General features: G+C 32.4%; 1 protein-coding gene across 1 annotated transcript; it reads right to left on the reverse strand.

Moving 5' to 3' along the window:
- Window positions 1–1,908: 1,908 nt before the first annotated feature.
- On the reverse strand, window positions 1,909–12,180 carry LOC111379038 (myosin-11-like). The gene is made up of 3 exons (XM_023002363.1): window positions 12,037–12,180; window positions 5,818–7,428; window positions 1,909–2,940 (listed from the first exon to the last, which is right to left on the reverse strand). The coding sequence occupies exons 1-3, from the start codon at window positions 12,121–12,123 to the stop codon at window positions 2,113–2,115; spliced, it is 2,526 nt and encodes an 841-aa protein (XP_022858131.1). The 5' UTR covers window positions 12,124–12,180; the 3' UTR covers window positions 1,909–2,112.
- Window positions 12,181–21,727: the final 9,547 nt, after the last annotated feature.

Genomic DNA, 21,727 nt, shown 5'->3' on the forward strand with positions numbered 1-21,727 from the left:
TCGGCCAAACATTTTTTTCTTTCCACTGCCGCGAAATTGGTAATTGCTGATTTTCCTCCGGATGTTTTCCAAAATAAAATTACACCATAATTGTTCAAGTCTATATGGACAAATATCTCCCATTATATTTTTATATATTTCAAATTTTAAAAAATTTTCATTTACAATTTATTTTGGTTAACATCAAAGAGCTCAAACAAAGAAGAAGATTTTTTTTTCAACACTTCAAGTTCCGAGAATTTGGGGGCATTACATGAACTAACTATTGAATGGCCATGATGGATCTTCATTTGATCCAATGGTCAAGGGTATGCACCTCTATCTATGAAAGGGCGCCTTTGTTTTCCTTTGAAGGTTTTTTACTTTTGATTATGAAAATTGAAGCCATCCATCATCTGTAAATACTTTCTAGCAAGGAGTATTCGAATATTCTGGCGATGTTTAACGATTTTGTGTGAATACTTTCTCTAGAAAACGCCCATTCCAAATTCATATATTTTTTCTACTATGGCATTTCATTTGAAATGAGTTAAAAACTTTGCAAGATTCAGTCAAATGAAGATATTAATGTTGAACCAAAAGTTAATGAAGATAAAGGAATCAATAGATTTTGTGAAGTTATTTTTGGTCTACACTATAAATCAGATTTTAAAACTGTTCTAGTGAAAATGATGTGGTGAATCAATCTTATACTAACGAAGATAATATTCAAGTGGTTAATACATCTTTCAATGATAATGATGATGATCCAAATGATAATTGTGTTTTACGAACTGTTTCTTCAAAAGATGCATTTCAAGCAGTCATAAGGGTCAATACATCTGTCAATGACAATGATGATGATCCAAATGATAATTGTGTTTTACCAACCGTTTCTTCAAAAGATGCGTTTCAAGCAGCCATAGCCTTAAATAATTAATTTATATCAAATGAAAAAAAAATACCAAATGTAGTACATGCATTGCAAAAAATTAAGAACGAAGTTGAGTTTGGTTTAGGTACAAAGAAAAAGTAATAGACTTTAGATGTATATTACAAAAAAGAAATGAATTGAAGAAAATATTGTCAAATTAAGTTTGTTAATTTGTATTAGTATGAACTTTTATGAATTTAAGCATTAATTATTTTATATATTTCTTGGGCCTTCAAGGATCTCAAAAAGTATTATTATCTTATGCATTTAACGGGATTATTTATTTAGTACATTAGCACAAGTTGAGATTGAAGAATTTTATTATTTAAGCGAGATTATTAATCTATCGAATATCATTTATCAAGATTTTTTACTGTATAAAATTTGTTAATGAAAAGAAAACAAAAATGTGTAACAATTATTATTATTATTATTATTATTATTATTATTATTATTATTATTATTATTATTATTATTATTATTATTATTATTATTATAGAGGTGAGTTTGTTGAATTTTCATAGAATTTAATTCGAACTCTTCTTATCTTCGAGGATAAGAATCTTGTTCAAAGTCTAAACTCTAAAGTACCAATAGGATAATGTCGAAAATTCATTTTCAAATTAAATTTTAAAATTAAATTCAAGATTATCTATTTATTTATTTTCATAATAAATAAATAAATATTGAGGGACATTTATAGACATCAACACATAAATAAATAAAACAATTAAATGGATCGGGTCAAATTTTAAATATGCATCCCATTTTTAAGTCTATTAAGATTTATAATTTAATCAGCTCATTGGATTAAAGAAACCCATGAAAAAGACCCATTCTACTTTTTAAAATTCATTATTATATTTAATTTATTTATTTTAATTAAATGTATTTGGATGGTTACAAAGTGGTTACAAATTTCTCTATAAATAGGGCCAAAAGGTCCATAAAAAACATGAGTATAAAAAAATTTTCGAAATCAGAAGAAGAGAAGAAACACCAAATTTCTCAACAATTCAAGTTTTTAAAGTCCAAGAACATCAAAGTCTCCTTCAAATCAAAACAAATTCAAGTCTCGAAGTCCAATACAAGATCAAGTGGCAAACAAGTCAATTTCTCAACAATTCAAGTTTTCAACAAACTTGAATTCTAGGATACAAACCACGTGGCCCATCGTCTTCAAACTCTCATGTCATTAATTATAGGATATTGCAGCTGCTACCTTTACTTTTCGTACCTCCATTGCTACTTGTCGTACCATTTGTTTGCTTTGATTTTTCCTCTTCTTCGCTTTTCAACTTGGACTTACGTGAAGCCAGTTCTTGTTCAAGCTTTGATTTTTCCTCAACTTCGCTATTCAACTTGGACGTACATGAAGCCAATTCTTGTTTAAGCTTTGATTTTTCCGACGTACATGAAGCCAGTTCTTGTTTAAGCTTTGATTTTTCCTCAACTTCGCTTTTCAACTTGGATGTACATGAAGCCAGTTCTTGTTCAAGCTTTGATTTTTCCTCAACTTCGCTTTTCAACTTGGACGTACGTGAAGCCAGTTCTTGTTTAAGCTTTGCTTTTTCCTCAACTTCGCTTTTCAACTTGGACGTAATTGAAGCCAGTTCTTGTTTAAGCTTTGATTTTTCCTCAACTTCGCTTCTCAACTTGGACCTACATGAAGCCAGTTCTTGTTTAAGCATTGATTTTTCCTCAACTTCGCTTTTCAACTTGGACGTACATGAAGCCAGTTCTTGTTCAAGCTTTAATTTTTCCTCAACTTCTCTTTTCAATTGTGCTTCTGCATCTAAAATGCGGGCTTCGGCTGCTAATTGAAGTTCAACGGCTCTTGACTGCTGCTTTCTTAATTCAGTTATAGTGCTCATGTGAGAAGCAAGCTGCTTATCAGAGACTTTCTTCTCTGAAAGCACCAAATTCAACTTTTCCTGTAACTGCTCCTCAGTTGACTTGAGCTTCTCAATAACTTCATTTTCTCTCCTTCGTGCAGCCTTGAGGTCATTTTCGATGCTTTCCAATTTCTGTTGTGAAATACTCAATTCATTCCTCAAAATCTCAAAAAGATTTTTTGTTGGGAAAATATTTAATTTGCCTTGTTGGCAACATTTGTAAGTAATTGTGTATAAATGCTATCTTATAGTAAAGGCCAAAATTAAAGTGATCCAACGAAGTATTAAATAATTGAGCTTTGAGCATCTAAATAAAGTGTGGGCTGAATTATATGTGTAAAGATTGGATCCAGATACATTTGGGGACTATATATAGAGTTATGATCTCCAATTCACATACAATTTCTCATTCTTTGCGTCTTCTTATTAACACAAGAATACAAGAGAAAATATATTGAAGAGGAAGATCCAAAAAACCCATAATTAAGAACAAACAATCTACAATTATGAATTAAGATTAAAGAATTCAAGAATCAAGATTATGGATCAAGAAGCAAAACCAAGAATCAATTCCAATGAATTAAGATATGTTCCGCACTTTATAATTCTCTTGGTGATTTGACATGGAAGACTTTGGTAATTAAGTAATTAGATTTTTAAGTTTTAAGATTTAGAGTTTCATAAAAATTCGAATAAGTAGTATCAGAACCAGTTCCAACGTTTGGGTGTTGCAGCGTTGGTTTCCTGTTCGCACATAACTTTTCCCCCCCTTTTAGCAACAAAAAGGAAAAAGAAAATATAAAGGGGCAATCAATTTCTAATCTTTGTACTTAGTATTTATTTCGGATTACTAATTTTCTAAAATGTATTAGTTGAAGCAACATGTTACCAAAGTAATCTACATAACTCATGCAAATAGGACATGTTAAAGAATAAAGAAGTTGCATCTGGTTCAGTTCAGAAGAAACAGCAAAAGCCTGAAAATGATTAATCATCTGGCTATTACTTTTGTGAAAATTTGGAATGCATAAAGAGAGACTACTAAATACCATGCTTGACGTGTAAAGAAAAGTACATTTAACACTTTTGCTTGCTTTATAGGTTAGTTAGTTTCAATACCTAGACATACATGGTGGTTAAATTTTGGTACCATTGCTCAAATAATGTGTCTATGCGAGGTTACCTGAACAACTAAAAGCCAATTGATGTTGAAATTTTGTCTATGTGGGCGGTGGTAAATCAGTTAAAGCTTAGGTTATAAGGACCTTTAGGTTATCATTAAAGGCTGGTTATTTGCGGCACTGTATTTTGGACGAAATTTGATTTCTATTTCTACTTTGTTCAATTGGAAATAGTCAGTTTAGTCTTTTTCTTAATTCAAATATTGTGGGTATTAATCTTTTATCTGGTTATGATAACCTGTATTTGTTTAATATGGTTGCCTCTTATAAAGAAACATTGTATGTGAATTCATGTGGTATTAAATATAAATTAATCAGTAAGAATTTCCCTTTGTTATAACAAAAGCAATTAGGTCACATCTCTTAAAAGAGAATGAAAAATCTTCAGAAGGAATTCTTGATCCCCTTAATTTTTTAGACTTAAGTATTTATATTAATTACATTAAGGAGAAACAAACAAATATAAGGAGATTAGGTGTCAATATGACTTCGGACATCTTAGAACTAATTTATACTGATATTGTGAGCCATTTCCTTTGACTTATTGGAATGATCAATAGTAATTTATTATGTTCATAGAAGAATTTTTATCATTATGGTTACCTATATCTCATCTATGAGAAATCCCAAATACTGGACATGTTCAAGTTGTACAAAGCTAAAATTGAAAATCAACTCAGCAAAAGAATAAGAACACGTCAAATCTGGTCGTGGTGGTGAATAATGTGGTAGATATGACGGATTAGGAGAATAATGTCCATGGCCTTTTGCTAAAATTTCTAGACTAATATGGAATCGTCTCACAATATACCACGCCAGGGTCCCTTAGCATGAATCTTGTTACCGAGAGGCAAAATAGAAAACTTAAGACATGATAAGTAGTATGATTAGTTATTTCACTTTATCAGAATCTCTTTAGGAAGAAGCACTAAAGACTGCAACTTGAATTCTCAACAAAGTTTCAAGTAAAGCAACTGTTAAGGGGTTACAAAAATTTTGAACATCTCACTATTAGGTCAATTTTCAAAACGGCAAATGTCTGATTCCTTGATGGTGTAGAGTTTGAGGAAGATAAGGTTTTAATGACAGGAATTTGTCTTTGAGGAAGCATATGTATATATATCTTCTGTTGCAATTGACAATGATTAGGACAAGAGATAAATTCTTGCTCCAGATCTTGTTCAAGAAGTAATTTCAGATCAAAACATTATTACGAAATCTTTATAAATAATCAAGAGATTGTTCTAGAAAAACAAACTTAAAAACCTCAAGAACAAGTGCCATTAAGAAAATCAACTAGAGAAAGGAGAAAGACAATTTCGGAGACTTTATAGTTTTACTCTAAAAAATAAAGATGGCATTATATTGATGGAAGATGATGTGATCAACCAATTTTCATCAATCCATGCAAAGGATTAATTCTCAAGAGTGGATTGATGCCATGAATAAAAAGATAAAGCCCATGAAAGACAATGATGTTTGGGAACTCATTCCATTGCCTAAAGGTGCAAAATCCATTGGTTGTAAATAAATATTTAAAATCAAGAGGGATTTGAAGAGTGAAATGAAGAGATATAAGGCTCGTCTTGTTGCAAATGGCTTTACTCGTAAAGGAAAACGTTGACATTTAAGATACTTTTTCTCTGGTTTCTATGAAAGACTCTTTCAGGACTATTACGGTATTTGTGGCACATTTTGATCTTAAACTACATCAGATGATTTACAAATTAAAGAAATTCATCTTGGTAATTAAGTAATTAGGTTTTCAAAATTGAAAACCATTAATTGATGGGAAATTTTTTGAGATATATTGTGCTAGAGTACTAACCTGAAGTGTCTGTCTCAAATATTCTATTTCCTTTTTTCCAGACCGAAGCTTTTCAACTGCATCATTTTTCTCAGAAGAAACAGTAAACAGTTTGGTTTCCAAATCACTTAACTTGGACTTGTATGAAGCCAGTTCTTGACTAAGCTCTGATTTTTTCTTAAATTCTCTTTCCAACTGTGCTTCTGCACCTGAAAAGCGGGCTTCGGTTGCTAATTGAAGTTCAATGGCTCTTGAGTGCTGCTTTATTAATTCAGTGATAGTGCTCGTGTGAGAAGCAAGCTGCTTATCCGAGAGTTTCTTCATAGAAAGAACCAAATTCAACTTTTCGTCAAGTTCTTTGGCCTGTTTACTGATCTGTAAGTTGGTGTCGGCTAACAATTCCTTTTCTGCAACATGCTGTTCGGCTTTGCCTTTTGCATCCAAAATCTTTTGTTTCAAGTCTTTATTGGCATTCTCAGAAGAAGCTAGCTTCTCTACAATCTGATCAAGCTCTTCCTTCACAGCTGCATATCTTTCATTTGCTTCAGCTAGCAGCTCTTGATGACTTTTAACTTGACCTTCAAGACTCGTTAATATCTCTTTCAAAGATTTTGCCTCAGAATCTCTTCTGGTGAAATTAGCTAATGCTTCTTGGAGTTCCTGGTCTGATTTTCTTGTTAGAGTTCTGTGTAATGATTCAAGCTTTATGCTTCTCAGAGTAGCTTTCTCCAACACTCTGCCCTGTTCCTGTAACTGCTCCTTGGCTGGCTTGAGCTTCTCAATAACTTCATTTTTTCTCATTCGTGCTGCCTTGAGGTCATTTTCGATGCTCTCCAATTTCTGGTGAGAAGTACTCAATTCATGCCTGAGATTTTTGGCTTCAGATAGCTTCTCATTTGCGGTTTTCGACGTGTCTTTTAAATTTCTGTTCTCCTCTGTGGTAATATGCAAGTGCTCGGTCAGTTCTCTTTCCTTTTCAGTGGCAGCCTGTAATGCAACCTCTAGGCTTGAATTTTTCACTTGAACAGCCTCCAGTTGTCCTTCAAGTTCGGAAACCTTCAGAGTGTTTTTCAAGAATTCTGCTTCTGCAGCCCCACGTTGCTCTTCAAGTTGCTTGATCCTATATTTTTCTGTTTCAAGAAGTAACTCTAATTCGCTCACTTTTTTACCAGCCTCAACTGCCTTACCATGTGATATCTGCTTTAGATCCTCAAGTTCGTCGCTGCGCTGGTGAATTGTATTGGCTCGTCCTTCATTCTCGGCACATTTGTCCATGGCACTTTTCAGTTCTAGCTCAAGGTCAGAATACCGAGCAGTTGATGTTCCCAGTTCTTCGGTCAATTCATTGATGCTAGCTTCCTTTGATGCTAGCCTTTGCTCCACTTCTTGCACCTGTGATTTCGAAAGCTCCAACTCCCCTTGAGCTGTAGATAATTCGGCAGCGGTACTCTTCAGTGCCTCTTCTACTTTCTGATTTTCTAAAATTTTCTTATTCAAGCTTTTCAGTCCAAGTTTTTCATCTGCCGTGTAGCTTGATTCGGCCGTGAAGGTACGACCATTTGCATCAAAAGACGACTCCTCTATTTTAATGAATTCACCATCAAAGGCTGCTTCAATGTTCTCTACTTTCACCTGAAATGAAATTAACAGAGAAACGCGTACCACATTCAACGAGAACTGCAAGAAGACGACTTTATCGATAGAAATGCTTAGTACAATATCGTGCAGGTTGATACAACAAAAGAAACCTGAGACCATGAATTCATTGGTGTACTTAAGTTGTTACATATAGATGATTATTATTGTTATTTTTTTCCTAAAGTGATCAAAGCTAATTGTCCATGAATAAGAAGTTAAGTCGAATAGTTTATTTTGATAAGGTCATATTATCTAAACTTTAATAAAGAAAATGATAATAATAAATATTAATATGCGATAGGATTAAGTAACATTCAATACTATCATGATTATAGAAAATTGAATGTTATGACTTCAAGGATTAGAGTCTCGTGCCCAAATTGTTATACTATATATTTTGAAGAGTTTGAGCCCATCTTACTCTCTACAGTTCTTTGTTGCATTTTCAAAATTCTAACCTAAGACCTCTATCTAATGAATCAATTTAAGTCTCTCATAAGGCAGTGATCTTAGATTCGAGTCATGAGGACGCAACAAAAAGTCATGGGGGGTAAAATATGTCAACCTTTATGAAAATGAATAGTACGTATGATATAACGATTTGGGCACGAGACTAGATCATTACAAAAAATGCGGATTTTTGTAATTATCTGAGCCGCGTTCTCGATGGTTAACTTATGTACTATTTGCTCTGAAAGAAATTGAGCTCATCTTATCCCTCATGAATTTTTGTTATCTCTCAGGATTCGAACCCAAGATATTTGTCTTATGAGAGATTTAAGATGAATTCTATTGGGAGTAAGTTAAAGTCAGACAAGAGATTCGAGTTATTATAAAAATGCTTTTTTTTTTTTTTTGGGTGATGACACTAATATATTCAAGCTACTAATGTATTGTCCATTATAGAAGAGTCTGAATCCATCTTATTCCTCACAGCTTTCTATCGTGTCCCCAAGATTTGAATTCAAGAACGTTCTACCTCATGATAGATTTAAGTTGGATCATATACCAATTGGACTTTTTATAACGACCCAAGTATCGTGCCTAGTCAGTAATTTACATATTATCAGTTTTGGGAGGGCCTCGGTCCATTTTATCATTCACTACTTTCTATCACATCCCTCAGATTTCAACTTAAGTCTTTTACGATGCAACAGTCTTGGTTTCGAATCTTAAGGGATGTGACAGAAAGTCATGAGGGGTAAAATGAGTTTAGGCTTTCTCAGAGTGGACAATACATAAATTAATAGTTAGGCTCAGGTCATTATCGGAATTCAACTTCAATCTCTCATAAGATAGAGGATAAGTTTGAATTCTATGGGACACGACATAGAGCCGTGAGGGGTAAGATGCGCTCAAACTCTCCCACGACGAATAGTATGTGAGTTAACGGTTAGGTACAAGCCTGGGTCATTACGAGACAGTTAAACATACTTCTAAATCTTGAAGGAATTGTGAACATTAATTACTAATTCTAGTTCTTTGAGGTAATAAATAGTGAGATTTAGCCTCTCTTTGGTGGGGATAAAAATTAGATTGTTAATAAATTTTGATAAATGTTGATGAAATATGTTGTTTAAAAGTTGCGGGTTCTATGAAATATATTATTACAATTACTTGTTGACTCTAACATAAATTAAAATCTGGATGAAAGATTTTAATTCATATCAAACTGGGGCATAATCAATAACGAGTTACTCTGGTATTTATAATGGAACGTCTGATATTATCTAAAAAAATAAAAAAAAAATGACTGATTATAAGAGTCACTTATAATTATTTTATCAACTGACAGGACAAATCGTTAACGACATGTCAATAGGAATTAATTATTTAAAAGCTTCAATTATTCCAATTAATTTAAAAATATGATTTCGATCATTAGTTGATAGAGTCGAAACTAATTGATTAATCTTAAACGGTCAAGAATTGACTATTACAAGAATAAATTAATTGAAGCTTAAATTAACTGTGTCCTTTCAAGTCCCTTCGTTGGTTTCAAAATGAGTTATAATTTAAGGAGGCTTACACAATTAAATATCTAGAATTAATATAAACACATTACGTAATATTTTCTATACTAGAATTATTACAATTAATCTAGACATGTCTATATACATCCTTTTAGAAAACGGACATGTTGTGATAAAAGGAAAATTGTGGGAAGAAAAACGATACGTAAATTCAAACTTCTCCTACTTTTTAACTGCACATTTTAAAAAATTATTATTACAAAATTTATTTATTCCAAAAAAAGGCCTAGACATGGATCATGATTGATAAAAAAATATTCATTCATTAGTGCCCACACATTAAATAGAGATAAAAAAAAAGTGTAGTATTCTTGAAGTTCTTGAAAGCATTAAAGAAGAGTTGAGATACTATATTGTGTTTATTGCAAGGGATTTAAAGTATTCTTCTAGGGAACATACTAAACATTTGTGTGTTTAATTAAGTTCAATACAAATTATAAACTTCTAGTTGTTATGTGATAAGTGTGTTTCGTACAATTATTTGAGTCGTGGTTAATTGTCATGAATTTTAATGAATTGCGACTGAATTAAGTATTTATTTCATTTGTACGGTAAAACTCAATGCAAATGATGAAATTGGACAAAAGTAGCGAAAGGGGTTTTTAAAGTTTGAGGATCAAAGTGCAAATATTCAATTAATTCGGACTACAAAATGCTGACTGGAGATCACATACGATCAATTGATGTAATTGGAAGTCAAATGAGTAAAATATTGTCAAAATATTTTTTACAAATCAATTTCTAGTCGCACAAGTTATGCTCCAGATTTTCAGCTTTAGATTGAAATTTCTTTTTTGCATAGTAAATATTCGAAATAGAAATATCACATTTTTAGAATAATTGTAATCCCTTGAGTTAGATTTCTAATGTACTTTAAATTGCCTCATTTGATATCGGACGAGAAATATATGACAAAAATACTGACAATTTCTCAGATCTACCTAACCCCGAGCATAGAGGCCATCCTTTCACCCAACCTGAGGCACATGAACAACTCCACGCATGGGCAAAATTCGGCAAAGTAGGATCAATTTCCTTATTTCAATACAACTCTTCCGTAAACCAATTATCGGCAGTTTTTTTACCTAATTTTGCCTCCTATAGATATAGAACTTGAACAAAGCATTAGGGGACCTTTCTTTAGCCTCTTAATACACATTCATATCACAAAATTCATCAAGAACAAGAGCCCCAATCACAATTTTGAGAGAGAAGATCAAGCTAGCAAGAAATTGAAGACACTTTGTTAGCTCTCCTATTTATAATTTGTTTTATCTGTAACCAAAATGTAAGTTATTTGAGTTGTAATTAAAGTTAAATAATTGGGGGGTTGATAGTATACATGTTGAAGGAGTTCAAGATGTTCAAGAAGATTACAAATGATTAATGGAATAAAAGTTTAAAGAGTGTCAAAAATTCGTACAAGTTATGTTTCGAATTCTCATTCATAACTTGCAACACATTTTTACATAGAAAATATCCGAATTTGAGAATTCTACTGTAGAAAATTTGTATCATTTTGAGTTACTTTCCAACACATTTTGAATTATCTCAATCAGACATCGGGAAAGAAACTTATCATAAAAATACCGACGAGTGTTAAGACGATGCTCACTGGACACCCACTTGGCACTCGAGCGTTGGTTCGATTCCAATAATTCCCAATTTGTTTTAAACAAGATTTTTCACTCCTAATTATTCCAAAACACTTCTCGTATAAATATATAACCCTATGTCCCAAAGTATGTTGAATCGAATTTATTCCATAGAGATCAATTCTTTGATTAGCCAAAACATTCATTGATTCAAAAATTCAACCACCACATATTATTTGATCCAAAAATTCTTCCAAAACATATTTTGTTGATCAAGTCATATTGTTTTATATAAAACCACAAGATCAAAACACAGAAGTCATTTGATCAAACACCAAACTATTTAATCCATCGGAGATAAACAATATCAGGGATCGGGAGCTGGTGCAAAGACATGCAATCCAGGAGAGCTAAGGTAACTATCAGGGGTTAAGAACTAGTGTGAGGAGCAGGGCTAATATGATATTCCAGGAGCAGGGATCTAGTGTGAGGAGCACACTGTCCAATAGGATTAAAGGTGACTACAGGAAAATAAGGTCGGGGGGGAGGGGGCTCAGGTCTCAACCATACTATAAATTGTTTCGTTTATAGTAGATTATTGCCTGGCAAAGTGCCTAGAGTTTTTGATTCTTTGCGAAGGGTTTTCTCCGTGATTAATTTGGTGTTTTTTATTGCTTTCATATTACAAATTGTAGTAATTCAACATATGATTAATTAATTGACGTGATTGATTAACCATCTAGAAACAATTAAAAAGTGATTTGTTGCTTTTAATTGTTACTTTTAATTTTGTTGTACACGTTCTAAGGTCTAAATATTATCTGAATTGAGTAATAATCATGAAAAGGTGAACTTTCACACTTTACACAAGAATTGATGTCGTTGATTCAAGATCAAAACCAAAATATTGATTCTCCATCAAGATTATTATATTATTCATACACACTTGCATAGTTACAAAAAATAAAATTTACCTTAGGTGAATCGATGATATTTATCGCGTCCTGCTCGGCAATATTAACCACTGGTACTGCATCACTTGTCAATGTTTCTTTTTTCATGGCTAAACGAATTGTTCCTTACAAGAATTCTGGAGTTTCGGACAAACAGAATGAAAAATGAGATTCGGAAACAATGTGACAAAAAACTTTGAAGTTTTATGCAAATGGAATTGATTTTAGTTGCTCGATTATATGCTTCAAACCTAATTGTACATGTTTGACTAACCGTTAAAATTTTAATTACCTAAATAATATTTTTGTTGATCGAAAATAATAATAAATACGTTAATATATAATTATTAAATATCACATCAAGTGAGAATAATTTTTTGGACAACTTTAATCCTACTACAATTTAATTATTTCAATAATACTTTACTTTTCGTTTTTCAATTTGTAATAAATACTACAAAATCTTTGTTATGTGTGAATTTCATAATAATCATTCTCAATTGATTAACATTCACATTAATCCAAACTTAATGAATCTCAATCTAAATGAATCTAGAGTTATTATGATTGAATTTATTTCTATTTATGTATCTAAAAATTTAAATAGGTGTTTAATTTTATTTTCTTTAGTTCATTTGAAACTTATCAAATCATCCCAACAAATTGTTATCAAATATTACTTTTATAGCATTTATAAAGTATTTCAGAAAAACATACGATATATGTTCAACTTTGACTAATTATTTCAAAAGTAACCTTAGTCCCATTCTTATAGGGGCAAATCTCCCGAACCGAACCGACCGAACCGAATCCAACGGTTCTTGTCAAATTAAATACCCGAACAGGTATTTAAATTGAGAACCGACGGGTACTGTTCCATTCTCGGTTCTAGACCAAGAATCGAATAAGAACCGAATATTTCTATTTTTTTATATTGAGTAAATCAAATTATTTTAATTTTAATTTTTTTTAAACAAATTAACAATTTTTAAATCCAATTTTTTGGCCCAATAATTTGTTTCATTTCTAATTTTTTAATTTTTAGCCCAATTATCCATTTTATTGTTTCATTTTTTAGTCCAACAAAATCCAATTCACTAAATAACCATATACACCTACACTAAAGTGCATAACATTGTCTCCACTCTCGCAGCCTCGCTAACATTCCAAAACCTATACAATCGTCGGCCGACGCTGTGACCTCCAAATCTCTGATCGAAACTGTAACCTCTGTCGACCAAAATTTTGACCGTAGCGATCATTTGAATAAGATAGTCTATTAGTCTCTGACATTCCAAAACCATTGAATGTATTATTAGTTGTATTTATATAATGTTATTATAAATATTAAAAAATTTAATTATAGTACAGAATCGAACCGAACTTAACTAAACCGAACCCGAACGGTTCCATAATTATATTTGGACCCAACGGTTCCATTTACTAGATACCCAAAAATTTTGGTTCGGTTCGTGTCTCTTTAGAACCGAACCGACCCGCGCTCACCCATACATTCTTACATTAAATAATTTTTAACTGATAAATACAACAAATAGCTTCCCAATTGTTGTTCAAGTCTTAAATTTTAGAAAATATGAATTTTTCAAGCGTAATATTTATTTATCAGTATTCTAAGTAGTGGTAATTAGACCCTCAATTAATGATTCATACCATCAAAACTTCTATGGTTTTGTTGATCTATTGGGCAAACATTGAATTTACAAGCCTTTGGTATGTTGCTTTAGCGTTTTTGAGACCAAAGAGCATCCTTTTGTAGCAACATAGGCATTGGTCGGTTATGAATGAGGTGTGCTCTCAATCAGGTTTGTGCATGAAAATTTAATTATAGCCGAAATAGGCATCCATGAAGCTGAGGAGCTTCTGCCCGGCTATAGCGTTGACCATTTGATCAATCCTTGGCAATGAGAAACTATCCTTAGGACAAGCTTTGTTGAGGTCGGTAAAATCTATACAAAGTCTCCAATCTCCATTGATCTTCTTTACAGAACTGGATTGGCAACCCATTTGGGATAACTTGCCTCTTTGATAAATCTGTTGCCTCCACTTCTTTAAGTAGGGCTTCTTATGTTTCGACATTGACTGCTCTCTGTCTTTTCTGTTTTAATTAGATTATAGGATCTACATTGAGCCTGTGAGGAACAATCTTTGGATCGATCCCCTCCATATCCTTATTGCTCTAGGCGAACACGTCCAATTTGCAGTTTGTGTCCAATTTGGAGCTCTTTTGGGAATATATCCAAGCTGACCTAGTTTCAACGGGTTCTACTCCTTTGTCTTTTAGCTTAATTCTGGGATCCAACGAGCTGAGGTTAGGCTCTACCAGGTATGCCATATTTACTCCGTACTGGATTGAGATAAGGTGAACTCTAATTTTTGTAGGGTAGTGAATAAAATGACATTCTTCAACAGCTTCCTTATTTTCTTTGATCTCTCCTGACCATAGGGAGTGGATAATTAGTAGTGACACACCGACACGATAGCCTTCAATTCGAACAGTAAAGCCTTTCCCATGATTGCATCATAAGGTGAGGCAAATTCGAACACTTCAAACTCAGTATCGACGTGAGCTCAGTGGAAAATGTTGCCGACCTCGACAGGGATCTTGATTTGTCGTTTTGCCATAGTTGAGGCTTCATTTAATTCGAGAACTATATTTGGGTATGGTTGCAAAAAATGACGTGGAATTCCCATCTATTTTAGTGTGTTGATATACAAAATGGTGAGAGAGGTGCAGTATCAACCAAAACCCAGAGAATGATTACACTGGCTATCAGTATGGCCACTATTAGAACAACTATGGAAGGACGTGAGTTTGTTTCCTTAGCTTTGGCTGCTGGGCAACTATTCTCGGGTCTTCTGTAATGTTTATGAGTAATCCTTATCTTAATCAGGTCAGCTAAGATTTGAGTTGTTAATGGATTGGATTTTGATCCAAATTCGATGAAATTAATGGGGGATGGATTTAGGGTCTCAATTTGAAACTTTTATTATACTTTACATATAATTTTCAAATAATAAATAATATTAGATAACAGTATAATATTGTTAATTGAAAATTTTGAAGAGATTTAATTTTTTTATTAATTAAAATAAGATGAAAATAATAATTAATTTATTTTATAAATTAAACAACCAAAGGAGCCAACGATTGGAGTTACTTTCATTATTCACAACCTCTAACTTCCCACATTTGATACTCACTAGAATATCATAAAATTTACAATCTATGAATATGTGGACCAAGAATTGGATAAAAAGCTATCTATATCTTTTAATTATAAGGATTAGAAGTTGACTAATAAATTTTTTTTTTTTATTATAAATTTTGGATAGGGTTATCGGATCGGATATCCGATAATATAACAAATTGGATATGGATTTAGTAATCAAATATTTGTCGGATTACTGGATCGGATTCGAGAATTATTCTTAACGGATTGAATTTGGGAAGATCCAATCTATTTACAACCCTAGCTGAGATGAGTTTTTCCCACCGATCCTTGGATTTGTCGTACTACCGTTTGCAGAACATGTGTACCCCTGAGCTAGGCAGGTTAATGTTGCAGATCAAACGTCAGCTTGATCTTCTCGAACTACATCTACTCATCGAGTATGGGTCGTCCTAAGATAGCATTTAAATTGGATGGTAGTTCTACCACCACAAAATCAGCCATGATTCTTCTCTGGACGGGTATTCCACAAAATCACCCCAAAGTCTTTGCCTTAACATAGGTCAACAGATGTTATATTTATTTTTTATATTATTTAGAGGAGAATAAAAAAGTCTTATAACCTTTTTAATAAAATTATGATTATAATATGTTCTTTAGATAAAATTATATATCATTAAAGACACAAACATAGCAAAGTGGACTTTTACTTGAAAAAAGATTCTCTTATAATAAAGAAATAAAAAGCAAAAATAAAGCACGAAACTTTATTATGCTTTATTTCCCTTCTGTTGATATTACTTTTTAGCGACGTGAGTCTTTAGGTTGAGTTTAGCCCCATCTGAATGGAATAAACAATTATGATCGTGCTCTCAAATAACCAACCCAATAACTAGAATAGGTGTATTTGGGTGTAGGATATGTAGAAGACATGAGCCACAAGTGTTTAAAATTGTATTACCTTCAAATGACACTAAGTATGAGCTTTTATAGTAGAAGAGATGGAATACTGACCGTTTGATGGAAAGATATGTGGCATTATCAGATGTTAGAGGTGTTTCTTGCTAGGTATCAATCTGTTAGTCATAGGCTAACGAACATTTAACATTTTTGAAAAGTGGCCACCCAAGTACCTAACTCTGAGATCTAAAACATAGATTGGTGATTTGATCTTTATGCAAGTGCTATAGAGATGTTACATCAATTAATTGTATGAAATTCTTGCACAAATGATCTCTTGAAAGAGGTGAAGTGGTAGATGCCTTTTGTCATTAAGGAGGCTATTTGCCTTGGACCTCTTCATGGCATCTGAGCTAAAATGATACGTGACATTGGCTACCTTATATATGGTCTCGCCTCGACCAAGGAGGATGATGGTGTAGAGAGTGGGATTGTTAGCTTACCAGCTAGCTACCACGTGGTGGTGGTCAGAAGCCTCATCATAAGGGGCCTAACAATTACAATATCAAGTTCTTGGTATTAAATTAGACACAGTCGAGAAAAATAAGAAATAAACATTTTCCAATATTTCATAATTATGTTTATATATAATTTAAGGAAAACTGGCCACCTCAAATCTCGACAATGCCATGTCCCAACTGGGATAAGATTTTCCTTATATGTCAGATAGTCGAGATAAGACGACGGGGGCAAATTTCTTGTCCTAAGTCAAGATTGAAGAACAGAGTTCTCGCCAACATAAATATTATATAAACTAAATTTTGAAAAATATGTAATTTTTATGTTTTTAATTGAAATTATATTTTTAAATAAATAATTAATTGAAAGTACCCGGGGGACAATGTGGATGATTCCTTGCCCATTCCCCTCCCCATAAGTTGGAATTGGGACGAGGATAAGGACTGCCACACTACCATTTTTGAACTAATTTATAGTTTGCTACACTTAAACCACAATTGACAGATTTGTTTACACTCTTAAATATGTCACATAATTTCATCATTAATTTTAACAATAATTATTCAAATTAATGACCTCAATTTTGACACCATAAAGGGTGTCAAACTAATTGTATGCCATAGGTATACAATTAACTTAATTCAATAATTTATCATAACAAACATGTGAAGTGTATGAAAAATCGAGAACTCCAAACAGGGCCCATTCTTAGGTCCAAGTTAGCAATCTAAGAAAAGATTCCATCTTCAGTTAAATTAAAATTTTGCTAGTAATACAATCAGAGTTGACAACTCCGGTTAACCTCCTTACATGAGGGGGGTCAAGGTTTTTTTATTCATCGTGGACCCCCTCTCATATGTGTGGTTGTCAACTCCGATTGCACATATATTATGATCGATTAAATTATTATATTTTCCTAAAAAAAGAAAAGAAAAATTTACTATTCACATCTCCATTTAAAATATCTCATTTTCCTATTTAGTTGACAAAATAATTATATATTGTCAAATAGACAAAACTGACAAAGCAAAGTGCGTGTATTTCGAGTCCCAAATTAGTAAAGACGAAAGTGAAACGGGAAACGACAGTTGATATTGCATTAAACGACAATTCAAAATAAGGAGTGAATTTAGCTCTTCAAATTTAGATAAACAAATACACTCTATTTTGCATGGAAAATCAAATCAAATTACAACGAAATGATTCTTTACTGTCAAACAACTCATCAGATTGTCTTGAACCTATACATAAATGAGCTGATTTTTCGACCAAAATTCAAAATTCATCAAAGATCAATTTAAATTAGAATAAAATGATTTTTTTTTTTTAATTTCAATATTTTAACTCAATTGATCAAATCTATACTATCAAACGCAAGTTCAATACAATTCGAAATCTAAAGAACACATAGAAACACACATAAAAAACATACTCTCTGCATGATATATACATCTCAAAATTCATCAAAATCAATCCAAAATAGAATATTATATTTCAAATTTTGAACTCCAATAATTTTAACATATATTTTCTTCAGGAACATATAAATAGATGAATCAACATATAGAAATCGATATATGTATTCACAAACTTGCCTGATTGAAGCGCGATAACTTGACTTGTCGAGTTATCGCCTGACTATGAATTCCTCTTTTTAAAGCTCTAAGTTTCATCTTAAACCAAATCCCAAGCAGTTCTTTACACAAATCCCAAGCAATTCTTTACACTTTGTTCAAGACTTTGCTTTAGTTAGTAAACCAAATCCCAAGCAATTCTTTACACTTTGTTCAAGACTTAGCTTTAGCCTCAGTTTGTTTCACATTATTTGGTCATTAAAATGAAAAATATGACCGTTATTCATCACATCAAATTACCATATTTGAATTTTTATCTCGTGTAAGACTCGTAACGACTATATTTTTCATTCTCATTCTTACATTAATGTAAAACAAACGAGTTATTAGTTAGTAAACCAAATCCCAAGCAATTCTTTACACTTTTTGGGATAAGAGACAGTAATTGCAGCTTGACCCCACATCTTTGTACTGTTTCGTAACAAAACAAAAAGGATTTATAAAGTTGTCAGAGATTACGGTAAATTCTCAATTAGGATCTTAGGTAGGGCACCCTTTCAATGTTAGTCATTGCTTCAATGAAACTATTGTGAGTTTGTGATCTCATATAAACATTTGTGGTTGGTTTAATATGCATGTTAGTCCTTGTTATGGAGAGAATCCAAATTCTCTTGTTCTTTTTCTAGAAAAAGAAAACTTTGAAATTTTAGAGAAATTTACATTGGATGTCCCAAATTAATACCTAGTACAAATGAGTCCTAGTATGGATGATGAGGTGGTCAGTGAAGGGAGCCAAACCACTGGAAAGGGGGAGTGGCTAAACTAAAGGGGTTGTCTCATATGGGAAGGGCATAGCAACAGAAGAAGAAACGGGAAGCCCCGCCTAAGCAAACCCTACCTCACCTAAGATAATGTCCTAATCAATGATGAAAGTTCTGATAGGTCATTCGGAGTGGTTGACGCCTCAATAAGTCTCAACATTTTTTGATCGGGGTCATCCATTGGGAAAACCTCATTAACCATCGGGTGATGCTATCCGAGGCTATGTATACATCGTGACCTTGATCCTTCTAGGAGAACAAAGTGCACATATTAAGGGAGTTGTAAGCATATCAAACAATTACTTAAATAATAGTAATTACGATGACAATCTATACGTTTAATGAAAAAATGGCAAAAGATCAAAGATACTTGTCACAAGATAAAAGACATCATACCAGGTCAAGATCTCTATCCTTTAATTTTATGTAGTAATGAGCAAAAAACGTATAGACTAAGGGTGCGATGCCATAAACACCACATGCCTTCCATAGCTTGCCAGCTAGCCACAATAGCATGAGTAGGAAAGGTTGGCATTGTTGTTTGAAATGGGTCGCCCACGTGGACTGTGTTAGTTTGATTTTAGCCCTTCGAATAAATTTATTTTTACTCGTGACATTTTTGAAACAAAAGATAATAATTTGTTTTTCCAATAAATTGTTTATATTAATTTGAGCTTGAATTTTGTTCATGGATCGACTTGATATTATAAATTAAGTGTTTAAGTTGTTAAACACAGAAAGATCTGATTTATAATTTGATCTGAAGTTTATTGTCCACAATCGGTAAATAAAGACGAATACATTATTTTGATAAGATTGTCTCAATTTTATTTAAAGTTGATCTTGACTTTAGTAATAAAATTGATTGTACGTTTTGGAATGTATTGGACTGGACCACGTGAAATTAATTTATGGAATTGACCACTTGAATTTAATTTCACTTGACTATTGTACGTAGTACCTTAATCCTGAGCAAATAATGAACTTTGATTACTAACTTGAAGTTTTTTGAAGTATCAATGAGTGAGATTAAATTGCTAATCGAAATCTCGATGCTTTGGGAATTAAAGTGAAACAATTAGAGAACATATATTCGCAATATGGAATCCGTAATCTATATAATAGGCATGATCATGACCTCAAGAGATTTTCTAATGAACAGTTAAATCTGAGCTCAGTAATTCGACATGATTGTTGAATTAATATTGTGATGTGATCACATGGAACTGTCGAATAGAAAATGGGATTGAGGATTTAATGTTTATTTGGAAAAGGGGCATTTTGGTCATTTCACCCAATTCCAAATATTCGACGTGATTAACGGGGGTAATACGTAAGAGCAATTTGTCAGAGGATATAATTATTGTAACTCCAGTAATTTCAATTAAATTAAGAGTGCAATCACGTTCTTTTAGTGGAATAGACTTGATTAATAAATTATCTAGACCGATCAAGAGTTGATCGGGTCAACATTAATTTATTGGAGCTTGATTTAATTGGGTCCGTTTGGTCCCTTCAGTGGCTTCAAAAAATTAAGAACCGGAATAAATTATAAAAGTTATAATTTATTATTAACTATAGAAATATATTTAAATTAATTAAACCAAAATGTGTCAAGCATGTGACATTTAGCTATGGTGGTTATGATTTGGATAAATACAAAAAACATTCCTTTTTTGTTGAAGAATTTTATCCAATCAAAAGATAGAGTTCTTTTGGGATTGAAAGTCTTGTGAATCAAATCCATCTATGTAGATACGTACATTCTCTTATGGGTTTAATTAATATATGAAAAATAAATTTCTTGTGCCCACAGACAAAAAGAAAAATCTCTACAGTTATTTTTTTTCTTGAAGAACATGGGAGAAGGCCAAAAGGTTTGAAGAAGAGCTAAGAAAATCAAATAAGGAGGCTTGAAGGTGGAATCAAGGAGATCAAAGATCAAAAGAATTTTTTATTTTTTTTAAAGCACGCTACAAGGGTAACTTCTAAAACACTTGTATGTTAACTATATTCCAAATTATTTAATTCTTGTTGATATACAATTTAATAAAATCTGTTGTATTCTTCCAACAGGTCGACCCGACCAAATTTCCATGAAATGGTTTTTGGAGGGATGAGTTAAATATGAAGACCCTGTTAGGCCCCTTAAAATTTTTATTATAATTTTTCTCTCTTCTTTTCAACCATACATTTCTCTAATAAAATAATATTACACATAAAATAAAAAACTTTTCACTCTTTTCTAACCACACATTCTCAAAAAAATTATTATTCCAAAATATATTAAAAAGTCTCGTTATAATGGGTGCCAAACAAGGGCTAAATTTTAAATTTAACTTCCCACCATCGATAACCTCCACATAACTTCCACTACACCCATGACAAATGAAAATAATGCAAATTCAGGTTTTTTCGTATAGAGAAATATTGACAAGGTCTGTGGCTTGATTTCAAAAAAATAACATCTCAAATTTGGTTCCTGTATTGTGAACATCAAACTCCTTCATTCGTAATTGAGTTTCTAACTAAGAAGCAGGTACAAGATGGTGTGGAAAGCAAGCAAATCAAATGTAAATAATTCAACTTTGTTTTGAGATTTCATGTAAGTTTTACCACTTGAACTTCGGTCATAAATGCATCAAGTGCGATTTACATTGGTATTAGAGACTATCTAGGTTGTTTTGTTGCCCAATCACTTACTAAA

Source organism: Olea europaea, unplaced genomic scaffold, assembly GCF_002742605.1.
Source record: "Olea europaea var. sylvestris unplaced genomic scaffold, O_europaea_v1 scaffold1922, whole genome shotgun sequence".
Classification (NCBI taxonomy): Eukaryota; Viridiplantae; Streptophyta; class Magnoliopsida; order Lamiales; family Oleaceae; genus Olea; species Olea europaea.

Coding starts and splice junctions, on each gene's coding strand:
- LOC111379038 (XM_023002363.1), bottom strand. CDS start 12,123: ATGAAAAAAGAAACATTGACAAGTGATGCAGTACCAGTGGTTAATATT. Junction 7,429..12,036: donor ATATCATCGATTCACCTAAG/GTAAATTTTATT, acceptor ATTTCATTTCAG/GTGAAAGTAGAGAACATTGA. Junction 2,941..5,817: donor ATTTGAGACAGACACTTCAG/GTTAGTACTCTA, acceptor ATTTCACAACAG/AAATTGGAAAGCATCGAAAA.